The 15566-nt window shown below is 55.1% G+C and overlaps 4 protein-coding genes across 4 annotated transcripts; all 4 read right to left on the reverse strand.

The window, feature by feature from the left end:
• Positions 1 to 724: 724 nt before the first annotated feature.
• On the reverse strand, positions 725 to 3103 carry ATEG_05253 (F-box protein; the record flags this gene model as incomplete). The annotated part of the gene is made up of 4 exons (XM_001214431.1): positions 725 to 1159; positions 1211 to 2492; positions 2543 to 2892; positions 2954 to 3103. 4 exons carry the CDS (start codon positions 3101 to 3103, stop codon positions 725 to 727), a joined length of 2217 nt encoding a protein of 738 aa, XP_001214431.1.
• A 610-nt stretch (positions 3104 to 3713) lies between these two features.
• Positions 3714 to 5506, reverse strand: ATEG_05254 (uncharacterized protein; the record flags this gene model as incomplete). The annotated part of the gene is made up of 3 exons (XM_001214432.1): positions 3714 to 4680; positions 4734 to 5208; positions 5260 to 5506. 3 exons carry the CDS (start codon positions 5504 to 5506, stop codon positions 3714 to 3716), a joined length of 1689 nt encoding a protein of 562 aa, XP_001214432.1.
• A 914-nt stretch (positions 5507 to 6420) lies between these two features.
• ATEG_05255 (putative C6 transcription factor) lies at positions 6421 to 12979 on the reverse strand (the record flags this gene model as incomplete). Its single annotated transcript, XM_001214433.1, has 11 exons — positions 6421 to 8586; position 8979; positions 9313 to 10015; positions 10097 to 10778; positions 10833 to 10933; positions 11000 to 12001; positions 12092 to 12140; positions 12190 to 12281; positions 12348 to 12677; positions 12742 to 12791; positions 12864 to 12979. 11 exons carry the CDS (start codon positions 12977 to 12979, stop codon positions 6421 to 6423), a joined length of 5292 nt encoding a protein of 1763 aa, XP_001214433.1.
• A 1708-nt stretch (positions 12980 to 14687) lies between these two features.
• On the reverse strand, positions 14688 to 15500 carry ATEG_05256 (flavin reductase family protein; the record flags this gene model as incomplete). Its single annotated transcript, XM_001214434.1, has 1 exon — positions 14688 to 15500. One exon carries the CDS (start codon positions 15498 to 15500, stop codon positions 14688 to 14690), a length of 813 nt encoding a protein of 270 aa, XP_001214434.1.
• Between the last annotated feature and the right edge of the window lie 66 nt (positions 15501 to 15566).

The following is a 15566-nucleotide window of genomic DNA, read 5'->3' on the forward strand; positions in this document are numbered from 1 at the left end:
GGTGGCGCACTTCTTGCCGCTGCCCTTCGCGCCCTTCTGCCACTGCTTGTCTTCCTCGGCGGCGCGCTTGGCGTCTTCGGCGGCCTTCTTGTTGGCCGCGGCTTCGGCCTTCTGTATGTGCGAGGGTTGTCAGTGAGCGTGGTCTCTGCTGGTGGTGAAGTGGGGGCGGGGTAGTAGATTGATGCTCAATCGGAGGGGGAAGGGGAGAGAAACATACGCGGGCGTTTCCAGCGGCCTTTTTCGAGTTCTCACCTCCCTTTCTTGGGCCCATGTTGCTGTCGTGCGCGCTCTTGCTGGGAGTGTGATGGCTTGTTCGAGAGTTGGAGAGGAGATGGGTCGCTCTGACCTAATCAGTTGCCTAACTAGGCCATCGGACGATGCGGATCCCGGGTGCCGATGACTAAGGGGTGTGTGCATGTGATCTGGTGAGCCCTCATTCACTGTTGTTTACGGAGTACTCTGTAGAACAACAGACGGTCATATTCGCTATCAGAGCGTTAAATGCCTTGCTTATTCAAGAACGCTGTCCAAACGCCTCGTCTGATCTATCGTGCAAATATCCAATCCAGAACGGTGTGGCAAACTCCTCAAAACTGTGCATCCATAAAACCAGCTCCCCATGCAACTCTTGCAATCATATACTATGAACACATAGACCTGAAATCAGGTTATCCCGCGCCACAGGCAAGCAGATTCTCTTACATGAGTCACGTTGATAATTCCCTCACAGCCCCAAGTTGCAAGTCATGGGCTTCCACATATTCTCCTCCACAATCTTTTCCACATCAAACCCGGACGCACCGATGCGCGCAAAGACTTCATCCGGCACTGTCATCAGCGGTCTCTCATTATAGAAGACTTGCCAGCCTGCCCCGAGGTCCGAGCGCCTGCTCACCTCGGGGTCGGACACATAGCCGTCCTTCATATCGCGAAGCTGAGCGAGGCGCGCCGGCACGTGGACGATGCAGTTGGTGACGGGCCCGGCGCGGATGTAGCCCATGCCGACGTATTCGATGGCCAGCCTGGGGTGGCAGATGACCAGGTCGGCGAGGATGGCGAGTTCCCTGCGCAAGGCGGCGGTGGAGTGGCTCTTGTTGTGCCAGAAGAACTGCAGCGCCTTGAGCGACGTCATGTTCTGGATGTTGTGGGTCACGGCAGTCTGGTAAGGGTCAGTTCTGTTCTCAGTGGAATCTGTTCACGGCTGACTTACATAGCTGTCGGAGTTGACGCTGACGGCCAGCTCGGCTAGTCTGGGCGCCGTCGTGAGCAGCGTGGCGGTGGACGGGTCGAGGTCCCAGGCGGAGGTGTCGTCGTGGCGGATGACCAGGCGCTCCAGATGGGGCGTGTGCTTGTCGAGGACGAAGCGGCGGATGTCGGCGATGGTGGCGGTTGTGCGGGCGGTGTTCACGAGGGTCGAGCGGTGGCTGCGCTCGAGGATGAACAGCTCGCAGAGCCGCGGCAGGTTGTGGACGAACTCGAGAAACGCCGGCACCACATGGTCGGTGTGGATGGAGGTGAGGCTGTACGGGGTGTGTGCGTGTCGCTTGTTCATCGCCGCCCAGATGTCGTCTTGGGGGCCGACGTTCAGCAGCGACAGATGTCTGATCGCGCCCAGGTCGACGCCGCTGGTGAGGGTGCTGGCCGTGATGGGCAGCAGGTACAGGTACAGCCCTTCGACGGGGAGACCGTGCGCCTCGCGAACGTACTCTTTGATGGACTTTGCGTTTGGTTTCGCGGAGGCGCCGACCGTCTCGCTGACGGACGATATGGACGTGCGTGCATCGCTCGGTCCCGACAACACCAGCGACGCGGGTCCAACGGATGACGCAGATGAGTCGCCAACGCTGGCCTCTGGATCGACACGGGTAGAGCTTGATGGTCCCGGGTCGTGAACGGTCAGGGTGGAGTTTGAGTGAGGGACACTCTTGTGGTCTGTTGGCACCGAAAGCCCAACGTCGAAAAGAAAGGCCGACGCTTCTTCCTGGACTGCGATTTGGTGCAGCATGCCTGGAGTGGGGCGCAGCTCTTCGGGGAAAATCGGTTGCTCCTCCTCGTTCTCGTCATCGTCTGAATAAGGCCCAAAGATGTCGTTGAAGTCAAGGCTCTGATCGTCGTTGTGGTGGGCGGCGTTTGGAAGAGGCGGGAGGAAGCTCGACTTCTTGAGAGCGAGGATGTCAGCAAACGACAGTTGGAGGGTCTTGAGGGTGGACGATGAGGATGAGATGCATTTGGCAACCTCGGGGATGCAGTCCAACGACGGGATGTCGAGAATGGTCAATGTCTTGAGGCCCGACATGAGAGGAAGGACGCGGCTGGCCGAGGGGACCATGTTGGCGTTTGTTTGCGTGTACTCCAGGACTTCAGAGAAGGAGGTTGCATAGGCACGCCAAGACATGGGGCCAGAGGTCAGTCGAACATGCAAGGACTGCAAGTTGTTCAGGCGCTCCAGGGCGAGGAGCAGGGACGGAGAGAGTTCGATGTTCAGGTCCCATCTGGAGTTGTTAGCATCCTGTACACTAGCTATCAGTCGGTGCGAGATTACCTAAAAATGGCCAGATTGACCGCTTTCTCGAGCAACTGGACTAGATAGTAATTCAAGGTCTCTTGACGTCCGGGAGAGGTGATCGGAGACCTGGAGGCGTAGAGCGGACTTCCGAGCACGTCGGAGCCGTCGATACTGCTGATAGTAATCTCCCTGACATACTGGGCGTAGTCATGTGTGCTGGTCAGCAGCTGCCCCATCAAGGAGGTGAAGCGCTGCCAGGAAAACAAGTCATCCATGGCACTGCTCGGGTAGAAGGTGTGGGAGATAGCCCGATACAGGCGAGGGGCCGCCTGCTCGTGGAGCGAGCGGCAGACCCTGGCAACACTGAAGAGATCGGAGAGATCCAGCTATATATACCTTTGTTAGCGAGGATGAAGCGAGCGAGAAGGGTTAGGGCTTGAAACGTACCTGAGCGAGAATCTTGTCTGTGATTTCGGCAGGGAGACGGACAAGAGAGCGGGGGTAGTCGTCATCGGTAGAGGGATAGGCAGATGTAGGAACAGAAGGAGGGTCAGGAACAGAGGCAGAGATGGAAGAAGTGTCCTCGGAGGACGCCATGGTGGGAGTAGTGGGATGAATCTCTTGGTGAAGGTGAAGGGAGCTTGGAATAGCTTCAGGAAGTGGGAGACGGGAAGAGAAGGAGAACGGTGGAAAGGAGGAAGAAAGACGAAGGGAGTGAGGATGGAAGATAGGATAGAAGAAGAGAGTGAGAGGAGGACGACATCGTCAGGGACAATGAATGCAGAGGGACGAGAAGGACAGTGAATGGTGAAACGCATGAGGATGGGATAACAGAAGAGCCCGTTCTATATGGGAAGAGACACAGCCGTCGCTGGAAGAGGAAATGCTACGGGGGTATCATCGTCTTCACTTGCAACACTGCAGGACGTTCTGTTACTGCCTTGCTCGCAGCTCCATCGCAACGTGCATCGCTGAGAACCTGCACCGTTACGCCTCACACTATACAACTGCAACAACATTACGGCGACATAAAGAGAAATTCCACCAAAGTTGCTGTCACAAAGAGTCATACCATCATTAACAAGCATGTAGTACATACATACATCGTATTGTTTTTGTCTACCATCCACCACAGGCATCCGGTATGCTTCCGGGACCTGCGGCCACGCATCCACCCCGTCCAGAATCGCCAGGGCCATCCCACCCATCAAGTGAGTCTGGAGGTGACAGTGCAGCAGAAACGCCCCCGGATTGACCACCTGGTACCGGATCGCCATCCACGTCGCCGAACGCGCCGGACTGGCCGTGTCGTACGTGTCCCGGAGCTGGGGGTTCTCCAGGTTGAAGCTCTGCGGGATGTCCTGCATCGCCTCGACACGGACGACCAGTTCCAGGCGCCGGTGCCCGACCCGAGCACGAAGAACTTGTTCGAGTGTTTGTGGATGGGATGCGTGGTGCTGCTGATGTTGAAAATCAGGTCCACCCAGGTTCCGTTCCGCGTGCTGATGGTGTACTTGGACGGGATGGAGCTCTTGTTGAAGAGCACGGGGCTGGCTTCCTCCAGCTCCATAGAGTAGCTGTCCTCCCCCATCAGCCACTGGTAGGAGGAGTTCCACCGGTCCACGTTCAGGATGACGGTCTGGTCGACCGTGGCCGCAGGTCGGACGACAGGGAAGGGAACTACGCTGGTCTCGTTCAAGATCACCGTGGCGGTGGTGGCATTGATGCCTGTTTCCGTGATGGAGGCCTGAGACGGCCGACGCTGGCGCTGGCCTTGCGTCGATGGCGTGTATGTCATGACAGCCGTGCCGTTGATGATCTGATTCACCCCCGTGTTGGCCACCCGGACAGTGTAATCGCCCGCCGGTTGGTCCAGCTTCGTGAACACTGAGTATCTCGTTCCAATCGGCACGGTCACCGCATCGACCCGGAGAGGCTCGATATATCGTCCGTCCACCCGGTAGACGTACATCGGATGCTCGTCGATCGAGAACACCAGCGTGGACACGCTAGCCATGCTAATGAGATCCCAGCTCCGATACATCGTGGCAGGATCCACCTCGAATCTCTCCGTGGGCCCGTCTCCAGCGGTGCAGTCCTTGTAGAAGCCGGGAGGGGCCAACTCGGGCGTACGATCGAACGGTCCCAGAATAGCATCAATAGGCGGGAGACATCTATAGACCGTCAGCTAGCAAGAACACAAGTGAAAAGAAGGCCCGTCACATACGCCATATCAGTCAGAGTCTGGTTTCCCATCGCTTCCCTCTGCGTATCCGTCGTGAGTGCATTAATCCGGTCTTGCGCAAGACACATCGTGGAGCCCTTGCCATTGATCAAGACGGCATTGACACAGTAATTCTCCATGCCGGAAACTTCCTCAGCCTGCCAGAGTTCTTCAGATGTCATATGGCGCCAGTCGGAGACGATGATGGGCTGCGTTTCCCGCTCTGCCCTGCGGAGCGCCTCCAGTTCACTCGGATCCTGGGTGATCAGGTCGAACGGCTGCTCCACGCAGTCATCCGGTTCAACAATGATCGCCCCGTAGAGTCCGTCATCGATCTGGCCTCGGGCATGGCTATGGTAGATGTACGCGCCGTAGTCAACCGCCTTCCACTGGTACAGGAATTCCTCACCCGGAGGGATATTCTCCTGCGAGAGGCCCGGGACACCGTCAGACCACGGCGTGCCCAGCTGTTCGATGCCTAGTGCAGGGGTCAGCATCAACGACATGGTTCTAAAGCAAGACAGCCTACCATGCCAGTGGACGGTGGTCCCAAACGGCATCGAGTTGTTCACGAGGACTTCCACATCGTCACCTTGCTTCATTCGCAGCGTCGGGCCGGGAAACTGCCCATTCACCAATATCGTCTTCCGGACAGCTCCGGCCACTTCTCGGTCTTCCCATGACAGGTTCAGTTCGTATTTGACCAGGTTGCAGGAGGCCAGTTGCATGAAACACGTAGAGGCCAACAGACCCAGTGCGGCTGCGGTGGCCTTCATTTTAGAGGCAGGTGGTGATAGAACCCAATATATACAAGAAAAGGGAATAGGTCATAGAAATATACAGGAACAAAACTGGGGAGAAAGCATATACAACGAAGAAAGCTTTGAACCGATGTCGATTTTTCGTCTAACTCATCCCCGGCAAAGGCCCTTTATAGACACCAGGCGGTTCATACGCCCATCGCCACGGCCAGAAACATCGTTTCTTGATCCGAACTATAACACCAGAGCCATTTATAGTCAAGCAAGGGATACCAATAGGAAACCGCGCGTGTCAAGTCATTCTTCGGTGAAATAGCCTTCCTCGTTGCGACAAGTGCAACCATCATAAGAGCACGCCAGAGGACGATGCTGGAATATCAGAACGGCTTATCCAGCATCTATATAAACCCGACGCAATCGACAAGAGCCTCTGTACGACATGGACTCAGGAACCAACGGCCAGAGACAGATCTTGACAGCCACAGGACTTGAGTGCATGCGCCAAAGCGCGGAGAAAATGAGCTGTCACTCCTGGCGCCCTTGCAGATTACAAGTGCCAATAGACGTCCGGATTAGTGATTAGACGTCGCCCGTATGGGGATCGACGTCGTGACTTGCCATAGCGGAAGTGACATATCCAGCGAACCGTGATACAACTTAGGGGGAAATCCCGATATACAGATGGGATTAGCGATAGGCAGCTACGGTACCTACAGCTGGCCGCATATGCATCTCACATGCCGCAATGGTCTGTCGGATATTGCATACAGTGGATTAAATTCACTCGGGAGAACAATCTAATACAAGTAGTAGCTTCGATATACGCTGTGCAATAGACAAAAAGAACGCAAATGCTATGATCCGTAACAGCATAGAGAAAAGTAGCGCATCATATCGTCATAAATCGAGAATCTGGCCCGCGTCTCGAATCAATCATCCAGGGAAATCAGCTGCTGGCCTTCGGTGCGAGCGTCATGCTCGAGGTCCACCGGTGGTTCCCCTATTTCCATAACATCTGGAGGATCAACCGCTTCCGTCTCAACTGGTGGATCTGCGTCGACCGCGGATGCTGTCGATGAGTCTTCTCTTTCCGGCTCTGCGAACGCCTGTTCCTCCACCGGTAGCTCAACGAATGGAGCAACGGACTCCATCGGTTGTTCCACAGATGCAGGCGTTTCCTCCAACTGTGTGGGCTCACTAAATTCTCCCACCGATGCGGGGCTCTCTTCCATAGTGAATTTAGTAGCAGTAGTCACTGGGTCCGCGATATGCTCTTGGGCCGCAGCAGACGAGAGAACAACGGTGGACCCCGGCGCATCGACATTAACATCCGTGGAAACGGGGGGACTAGGGCTAGTCACCGGGTCTTCAGCATGATCTTGGGCCATGGAAGAAAACGCAACGGAAGACACCGACTCATCCAGGTTGAGGCCTGTAGACACGGCTGGACTTGGAGTCACCGACGACAAAGGCCGAGACACAGACATTACTGGCAGTTCGCCCACGTCCATCATATCTTGGGGGAACAGTCGCAATTCTGGCGCCAGCGCTCGGGGTCGGAAGTTGATCGCAAAGAATAGCACCATAATGCTCAAAACCACAATCGCAACATTGCGCTTGTCGGCCGCCAGCACCCGGATGTAGTTCACGAGCAGCGTTTGAAGGTCGATCTCGGCCGCGTGTTTTCTGGGCTCGGAAAATCTATCCGTGCCTTGCTGTTCCTGTCGCATGGTGGCACCCGAAGCAGACGACGAGGATCTTTGCGCAGGGATAGGAGTCGGTTCACGCGTACGCGGGTTGTCCAGGCTTGGTTGGAGAGCGCACACCGGCTCGTGGAGTTGAGGCACCGGCATAGCACTCCTGTTCCGGGTACCCTCGACCTCCAACAGCCTCTTCTCTAGCTCCCGCCTAACCTCCGAGGGCAGCCAGAGCCCAACCTCGACGTCCACCTTCTCCATCTCCTTCCACGCAGCGGCCCAGGCGCCCGCCTTCATGAGCCCATTCGCGGCAAACACCCGGATTTCCCACTTCCTCCCCGCGCCGACATGGTGCACCACGCGGCCGCCGCAATCCGGACACTCCTCGCCCTCCTCATCATCAGTCGTGGAGTGGCCCTCCTTCTCCGAGTCCGCATCGTGGCCCACAAAATGCCCATGATCCAGCCGCGGGCGCTGCAACTCCAAACTCTCCAGAAGCCGCTCCTCCAGCACATCGTACATATCCTCCGGGTGGGAGATCAGCACGCCGCGGTCGCGCACGACGCCCGACCCGACCTTCTCCTCCAGCCGCTTCCACCGCCGCCAGTACTCGGGCGGCAGGACCTCCTGGAGGATCTTCTGGTCCGGACACCCCACCAGCCCGGGCACCGGCAGCGACGGCGGGAGCAGGTTGCAATGCAGCAGGACGAGGGGATACTCTTTCTTGGGCTTGGGTTTGGCGGCACCGGACCCGGTGGGCGAGTAGTAGGGCGAGGCGCGCTTGAGAGGCGACGATGACGAGGCGGCCGAGCGCGCGGAGATGTCGGAGAGGCGGTGGCCGGCGGGCTTGCGCTTGGGTGGCGTCAGGAAGTCGTCGTCGTCGTCGCCCTCGTCCTCGGTGTGCATCTGCATCGCGCGGACGGAGCTGGGCTTGCGGAAGGCTGCCTCGCGCTGGCGCACCGTGTGCAGGATGCGGCTGTATGCCTTGCCGTCGCGGTCGTCCCAGGCGCGCGCCGGCGGCGGGGCTGCGTTGGCGGTTGTCTCGCGCATCGCGAACGCCTTGAACCCGTCCATAGTGTGGGTCAGTACGGAGCCCGGGATGGAGGAGACGGAGGAATGGCTGGACGCGCGCGAGTGGCTGCCGTCGCGCGGCTCGTCTTCGTCGTCGCCGCCGAAGATGTCGCTGGAGGAGTGCTGTGCGGAGGAGGCCGACGAATGGTACCCGCAGTCCTGGCCTAGAAATTGCATGTCCCCGTGGCCGTGGAGCTCCGCGTCATAGTGGACGAGGTCCTGCGAGATGGCCGTAAGCGCGGTCTCCGATGGCTCTTGCGTCGGGGAGTATGGACGGGCGAGTTGGAGCGCCTGGGCTTCGTAGGGAGGATCCTCCATTGGAATGGGCTATGAATGGGGGTAAACAGTGATGTCCGCAGGAATGTTCTCTTCTTGTGCAACGGTCTGCTGGGGCGGTACTATACCGCTGGAATGTCAGCAATATATCTCAGCATGTACAAGGAGGTAGAGTGGACTTGCGGCAGATCACTGCGTCAGATCATGAAAATAGATTGTCCTGACTCATGCAGGAACAGAACATGGTATTAAAGGAGTAAGATTCTCTTTCAAAGGGATCGTGATTAATGTTGAACTGGCAAGTCAGTGATGTTGTCTTTGTTGATGGTGGCGCTTCACCGCCTCGTTGTGCAGGGCAACCATCATGCAGTAGTATGAACAGGCCATGTTTCCTCAACACAAAGAGTCGGTGATAAACCACAGAATATCTATTGAGTACATACCCTATGATACACAGGTTATTATCACGGTCATGCATTTATGGAATATCGTAACACACGTAACTGGCAGTCATAAGCAAGCTTATGCGAGCTTCATGAGAACCCCACGCTTCAAAAACACAACGGATAGCAAAAGCCCCATATACAAGACCGCAAAGAATCCAACAAAATGAAATGCAGCCAAGTCCAAGGCCCTCTAAATTCCGCAACAAGAGACATGACCACCGCTAGACGCCGAGAAGCTTCCAAAGTATGATAGAGAATAGAGACATCGCATCGCTGGACATGGGCACATAGACGCTGAACATGATATATAGACAAGGGTGCCGAAATTCACTGGGGCTGCCGTGAAGAACCATCCCCCGGGCTCATCAATTGATAATTCTGATTCTCTCCGAAGTAGTTGAGAACGTCCTGCGGAAGGTACTCAAGCCAGGGCAGAATTTCCCCATTGAAGCTGAAGGGAAGGTGGTCCTGTTGCTGAAGGGTGGTCATATCAATGTCTTGACTTTCGATAAATATATCCCCAGCCTGCATTGCCGCGCCTGAATGGTATTCAGAGGGCCTTGGGGCGATATGACTGCCACTGCTTTGCTGATCACCGGGCCCAGAAGGAAGATTATAATTATACCCCGGCCCCTGAGCTTCCATCCGCGATGACATGTTGGGATTGTACGCAGCTTGAGTCGGTCGGCGAGAGGTAGAGCTGGAATAGGAGGCGTTAAGTCCCAAAAGAAGGTTCGCGTCAGAAGTAGACACCCGTGCAGAATTGAGCGGCGAGTACTTCTCAGACCCGGTTGCAGCCGACGAATTGGGGGTCGCATCAGACGTTCTCGGCGGCTCTAGGGACTGGGAATAGGAACTCGAGCTCTGACCGCTGCCTGACTGCACAGGTAGCGTAGGGTAGCTGTGAGAGTACTGGGATGAATATGCCGGGGCTTTGCTAGACACGGATTCCGGCTGGCTAGCGGGCATTTGGTATAACACGCTCAGATTGGGCTGTGAAGAGTTGGTAGCCCCTGTAAGGGCCCAGCCGATAGCTAGAAGAAAGACAGTCAATATCATTCGAAAACCAACGAAAAAGACACGGGCTCCAAAACTATCCTGGATAGTACACGTACCTTGACTGGGGTCTATTCGAGGAGACCGCCTCCCATCGGATAAAGCGTCAGCCGTCTTTCCTGGCGTCTCCGAGTCGATCGGAGCCCCAAGAGAGGCCTTTGCCCTTCGCCAATCATGTGCATTCACGGGTTGGACCGAGGGTGTTTCAGCTGCACTTTCCATCTCTTCCGTAGTGTATAGCAGGGGGTCAACGATCCCTTTAGCCTTTTGATCTAGGACTGTGATGATGTATCTAGTCCCTTCCCAATATGTCTCCAGAGCTTTCAAGGCCTTGTAGCAACGCTGGTAATTTTCCCGGGCTGCAGAGGCAAGGAGGATGTGTTTCGCGGTTGGTTTTCTGTCTGATCCGCTCGATGAATCCATATTAGGCATCACGAAACCACTGGATTGACTCGTCAACAAAGGCTGGCTGGGAGGAGTACCAGATCTGGAGGACGGCGAGGAGTAGTATGCGCTCTCCATTAGGAAAGCGCACGCTGCGATGTACATTGGCTGGCTGGTGAACGGATTTCCGATGAAACTCTTTCCATCCACGAGCTCAGAGAAAGACAAGATATCGGCAATTGTTTTGGCCGACGACATCGAGAGCTCCCTGCTGTTCGGATAGAGATGCTGTATCGTGCCACCAAATGAATTGAGAAGCGTAGGTTGGTGAAGCAAGACGATCAGTGTGTGGAACCACTATAATATGAAGATTAGACATGATGACCGACGATGCATCAGGGGAGATCTTACAAAGTGAAGAAGTATGAAGTTCGTCCCTTCTTTCGCCTTCACGTACGCCTGAAAGTTGGCGGCATTAAAATGAAGCCTCGGAGATAGTCGTTGATAGATTCCTACACATCCGGCAGTTAGCAGCAACGAAACAGAAAGTCAAAGTCCATAGGAGGGCGGATCAATACCTGTGAGATCGCTCTCCATTCCGGCCAACCGTTTGAGGGTGTCGGAGGTTACATGCTTGACGTCTTGAATTCCATTGATGAGATCCGTCACTCGACCATATAAATGTATAATGCGTATGAGCGGCGGGAACGGAGCAGGCCAGCCGTTGGGGAGGACTGATTCGGATTGCAGGGGAAAACACAGCTCGATGTCTTCATCCCGCAACGTCACTGGTCTCCCGGTGCCCGATGATATCACGCGATCGAGGAAGAATATGCTCCAAAACGTGTCCACCCGTTCCCGCTCCCAAGCACGTTGCTGTTCGCTGTAGTCGGGCGGTCCTCTGACGGGACTGTGTGGCACTCGTGGATCGTCATATTGTTCTTCCCTCAGTTTTGCCGCCTGTCCGGTCATCACAGCATTCGGGGTCACGCCACTTTGGCCGTAGCTATACTCCAGTCCCTGCAGCTTCTGCATCCCAAGATCTTGTGCCATCCGAATGGAGATCCCCAGGTACATCCAAAGGCCGCTGTCATGATTAGAGCCGAACTCCTCGTATGCTAAGAGAAGGCATGCCTGGACGACGGATAACGTCGGACAGGATAGAGAATCCACCAGAGCACTCATGGCTCGATGTGCAAATGGCTGACCACGATCAGACTTGCGCACGTCTGGCTGTGGCTCAGAGCCGTCGATCGGCGGAGCTTGAGGAGGACTCAGCAGCGGGTGAGGAGAAAAGCGCGCCGACAAGGCACAGACAGCGTCAACAAGCATTGTATCGACCCTTTTGTCTTTCAGATCACGAAGGAACCTTTCGCGCTGGAGGAATGGGAAGTTGCAGCCCAGATGGGCGAAGAATAGATCACATAGGTGTTTGACTAAGTTGCTAACCGGCAACGAATCATCTCGGTCGTAGAAAGGAATAGTGTTGGCGTCGCGAGTGTCGCGGGTGTCGGTGATGGAGTTGATATGGCCAATTCCTGCATCGGCAAATTTTGGACTGCGTAAGGGAGATAGAGATTCTGCTGGTGTCTAGTATAAGCATGCGTGCCTTGATTGGCACCATCCGCAAACAGACAGAGCTGGAGATGGTCATGGGAGGGGTTGCGAACCTGATGATAGTGAAGGGTTGCTTTTACGTGAGCCTCGCACTTGGACAACCTATGACCACATTAGGATCTGAGTATCAAAACTAGAAGAGTTCCCAAACCATTTGCTTGAAACCAGGTACGATGGCGGTCGGGCCGAAATATCGAAAATAAGGGACGTGGGTGCGAGCGCTGGAGCTCAGAGAGGTGCGATCTGTCGCAAAGCATGGTTAGTATGGACGACGCCTAGCCCTATGAACCAACGCAACCGATAACATACTGCTCTCTGGACTTTCCCCCGCGGCGGTCGGTTCGGCTTCTTTAGCTGTGCGCAATACATCCCTTGCTGAGCAGCCCTCTTTCCGCTCGGATGGTTTCGAGTTCTCGGCGACTTTGTCCAGGTCATCCCGAGGTGGTATTGTAGGTCGTGGAGGGGAATCCGGCGATCGGCTTTCCGCTTTCACTGACGCGCGCAAGTGGTCCCCATCGCTCGGTCCAGATACCGGGGGGGCGGCGGAGAGTCGTGATGCGCCATCGGACGCAGGCCGAATATGAGGCGGTTCGCTGTATCCTAGACACACATGATTGTAATCGGAGCATGTTTTGCACACTGGGCATATCAACGTGTCAGCGACAGCGTTATCGAAGTGTACCGGCGCATGGACAGTACCCACCTGGCTGTTCACCGGAGCATCGTATCTTGCGCTTGCGACATGTCCGACACCTGTTCCGACGAGCGCGGAAGTCAGCTACTACCCAAGGGAGGGCGGTAGGGATACGGAGGAGGTAGGCTCACGCAGCGGTCACTCGTCGCCGTTTGGTCTGGGGCTGTCCATCGGTCGAGACGAAGCGGATCTGCCGAGGAGGGGGGATGTTGTTGCCGCCGTTCTTCTGGGGAGACGGGTGGCTCATTGCGAGCAGATGGTCATCCGTGGTCACAGCACATCGGGCACTAGTCTGGATCCCGACTCTATGACCGTCGAACGGTCCCTGTCGCAAACGGGGGGCGCCGAGGACCAACGGAATGAGAAGGACGCGGGAGAAGGACTGTCGAGAGGAGCGCCAGGTCAAGAGGCAAATCCATGGACAAGGGTCTGGGTTGTGGCTGAGGTGGTCGATCGCCGAGCTGTCCGTTGGTGATACTCCGGAGTAGTACTGTATGTAATAATGCGAGGCGGAGTGAAGTGCGAAAGACGGCGAGTGGATGGAAGAAAAAGAAGAGAAGGGGGGAGAGAGAAGAGCAATGAGGGGAGTTGAGGTAAGGTAGGAAGTTCCTTTTTTTTTGTTGGCCTAGGGCGTCAGCGGTGGTTCACGATAGGATGGCAGGATCGTACAGGGCAAATTACGGATGGAGTCAGAGGTACCTCCTCGCCCGGGTCACGAACTATGGAAGCGGAGGTACCGTTCCGGGGTATTTGTTGGGGTTTTATATCCAAAAGAGAGAAAATAAATAACAAACAAGCTAGAAAAAATCACGATATTGATAAATGATGATAATTACCATAATATTGTCTAAAGCATAATACTCGTAAAATCATCGAAAAGATCAAAGAAAAAGAAAAGGATCTCTCTATCGCAAGCTGTTCTGGCCTTGACCGCCCCAGACAAAGCCAGCGAGGTAACATGACCAGCGGTTAAATCTTCCCACCCAACATGAATGAATGCAGGCAATCGATCCGATGATCCGTCATTCCCATGATTTCTTCGAATTATTATTAAATTATTAATGGACGGAAACAGATAAGCCTTCGAGTGCACTGTGTCCTGTCAACCTTCCCCCCTCCAAAATCCTTTCGAGCTCATGTGACGGATGCGTGGTCCCGTCGGCTTGGGGTCGAGTCGCCCATGGGGGGGAGTAGTGGAGACTCCTAGCGTACTACTACTACGACTTAGGTAGGTGTTTCTCCCTCCCCGCACAAGGACGAGGATACTAACTCACCACCATGTCGAGGACGGACGAAACATTAGCTTATTCTAGAATATCACCAGTTTCGGAACGGTACCTGCAGCTCTCGGCCTAGGAATGGAGCCTGTTCAATCCCACGTTGATTTCTCTCGTTGTATTCCGTACATAGGTACATAGGGAGGAGCTAACGTGCTGATCACACCATCATAACGGGGAGTCTGGACTCCGGGGATTATGGAACGGGGAGGAAAAAAAAGTGGATGTCCTTTGTTCGTCTGGAGAAATCACGGCCGACGGGTTCCTCACCATCTATCGGTCGACAGCAAAGTGAAACCCACTGCGGTCCCACGTTTCGTGGTGTCATCCGCAACCGACCATCGGCCTTCTCTGGAGTCGGCCGGTATGTCGGCAAATTTCTCCCCATTCCGACAACTCAACGAGTTAATTATTCATGATCATGGTCACTGACTGCCTACCACTACTAAGGAGTATTCAGGTTTGAATCAATGGCCGATGGCCTACCAAGGCGGAGTTCCATCGTTCGCATGACAGCTACATAGCTCTAGCTCTATGATAATCTGGGGATGATCATTAACTGATCGGCAAATACCATCCCAGGTCTAAGGCCCAATATATGTACAAATACCGCCTAACGATCCAATCGCTTCGAATCTAAAAATACCACCGACACAGACCATGCAATAGGAAGGAGATCTAGAAGTTGGGTCGAGGAATCTCAATCGCATCGGTAGTCCGCCCGTATTGAATCCCTCCCAAGCGGCTGATCGGTTTCAAAACCTTCAGATCAATGACACTCTTCGCTTCGTCAATCGCGTCCTCCCGCGCCCAAAATCGGACGCCCTCGATAATAGCGAGAACTCCCGTTTTCTTGCCCGGCGTTTGTCGGCTTTCGAACTCTCTGAATTCAACAAGCTTGCCTTCGATGGACAGGATCGACTCCTTCACCCGCGCGGCTTGAACGACAGAACTGGGAGCCTGGTGGAGCCCCGATATCTCCCATTCAGAGACCCCGTAGGGCGCGTTGATCGCGGTCGCATTCGCCGCCTCGACAAAGTGCTCCGAGATGATGTTGATCACACACTCTTCGGACTCGGCCAGGTTCTTCACCGTATCCTTAGCGTTTTCAAGGGAACCCACGAACCCGACCGCAAAGAGGGGAGGGTCATGATTGATGACTTGCGAATAGCTGAATGGCGCCAAGTTGCATGTCTTTCCGTCCTTGGACTTGGTGCTAATGAGGGCAATCGGGCGAGGAACCATGCCAGAGATGAGGATCTTATAGTTGGACGACACAGGTCTTCCCTCTTCGTATGGGTCAATCTCGATATGCTTCTTCTTGAGACACTCGCCCCCATCGTTGGCGCCGTCGCCCTGCTTCCAGTCCGGATTGGGCGGCTTGGTGAAAGTGACCTCTGTGTCCCGCTTGAAATCCGGTCGCGAAGCCTGGATCTTCTCAAAGTCGTCGCCAGTTTTGAAAAAGGCGGAGGTGGTTGTGTTCGTCGACATTTTGGCAAGGGCCCGTGAGGGACCAGTGGTCGGAATAATAGGAGCTTTATAAATACTGCAGAAGTT

Source organism: Aspergillus terreus, genomic scaffold, assembly GCF_000149615.1.
Source record: "Aspergillus terreus NIH2624 scaffold_7 genomic scaffold, whole genome shotgun sequence".
Lineage (NCBI taxonomy): Eukaryota > Fungi > Ascomycota > Eurotiomycetes > Eurotiales > Aspergillaceae > Aspergillus > Aspergillus terreus.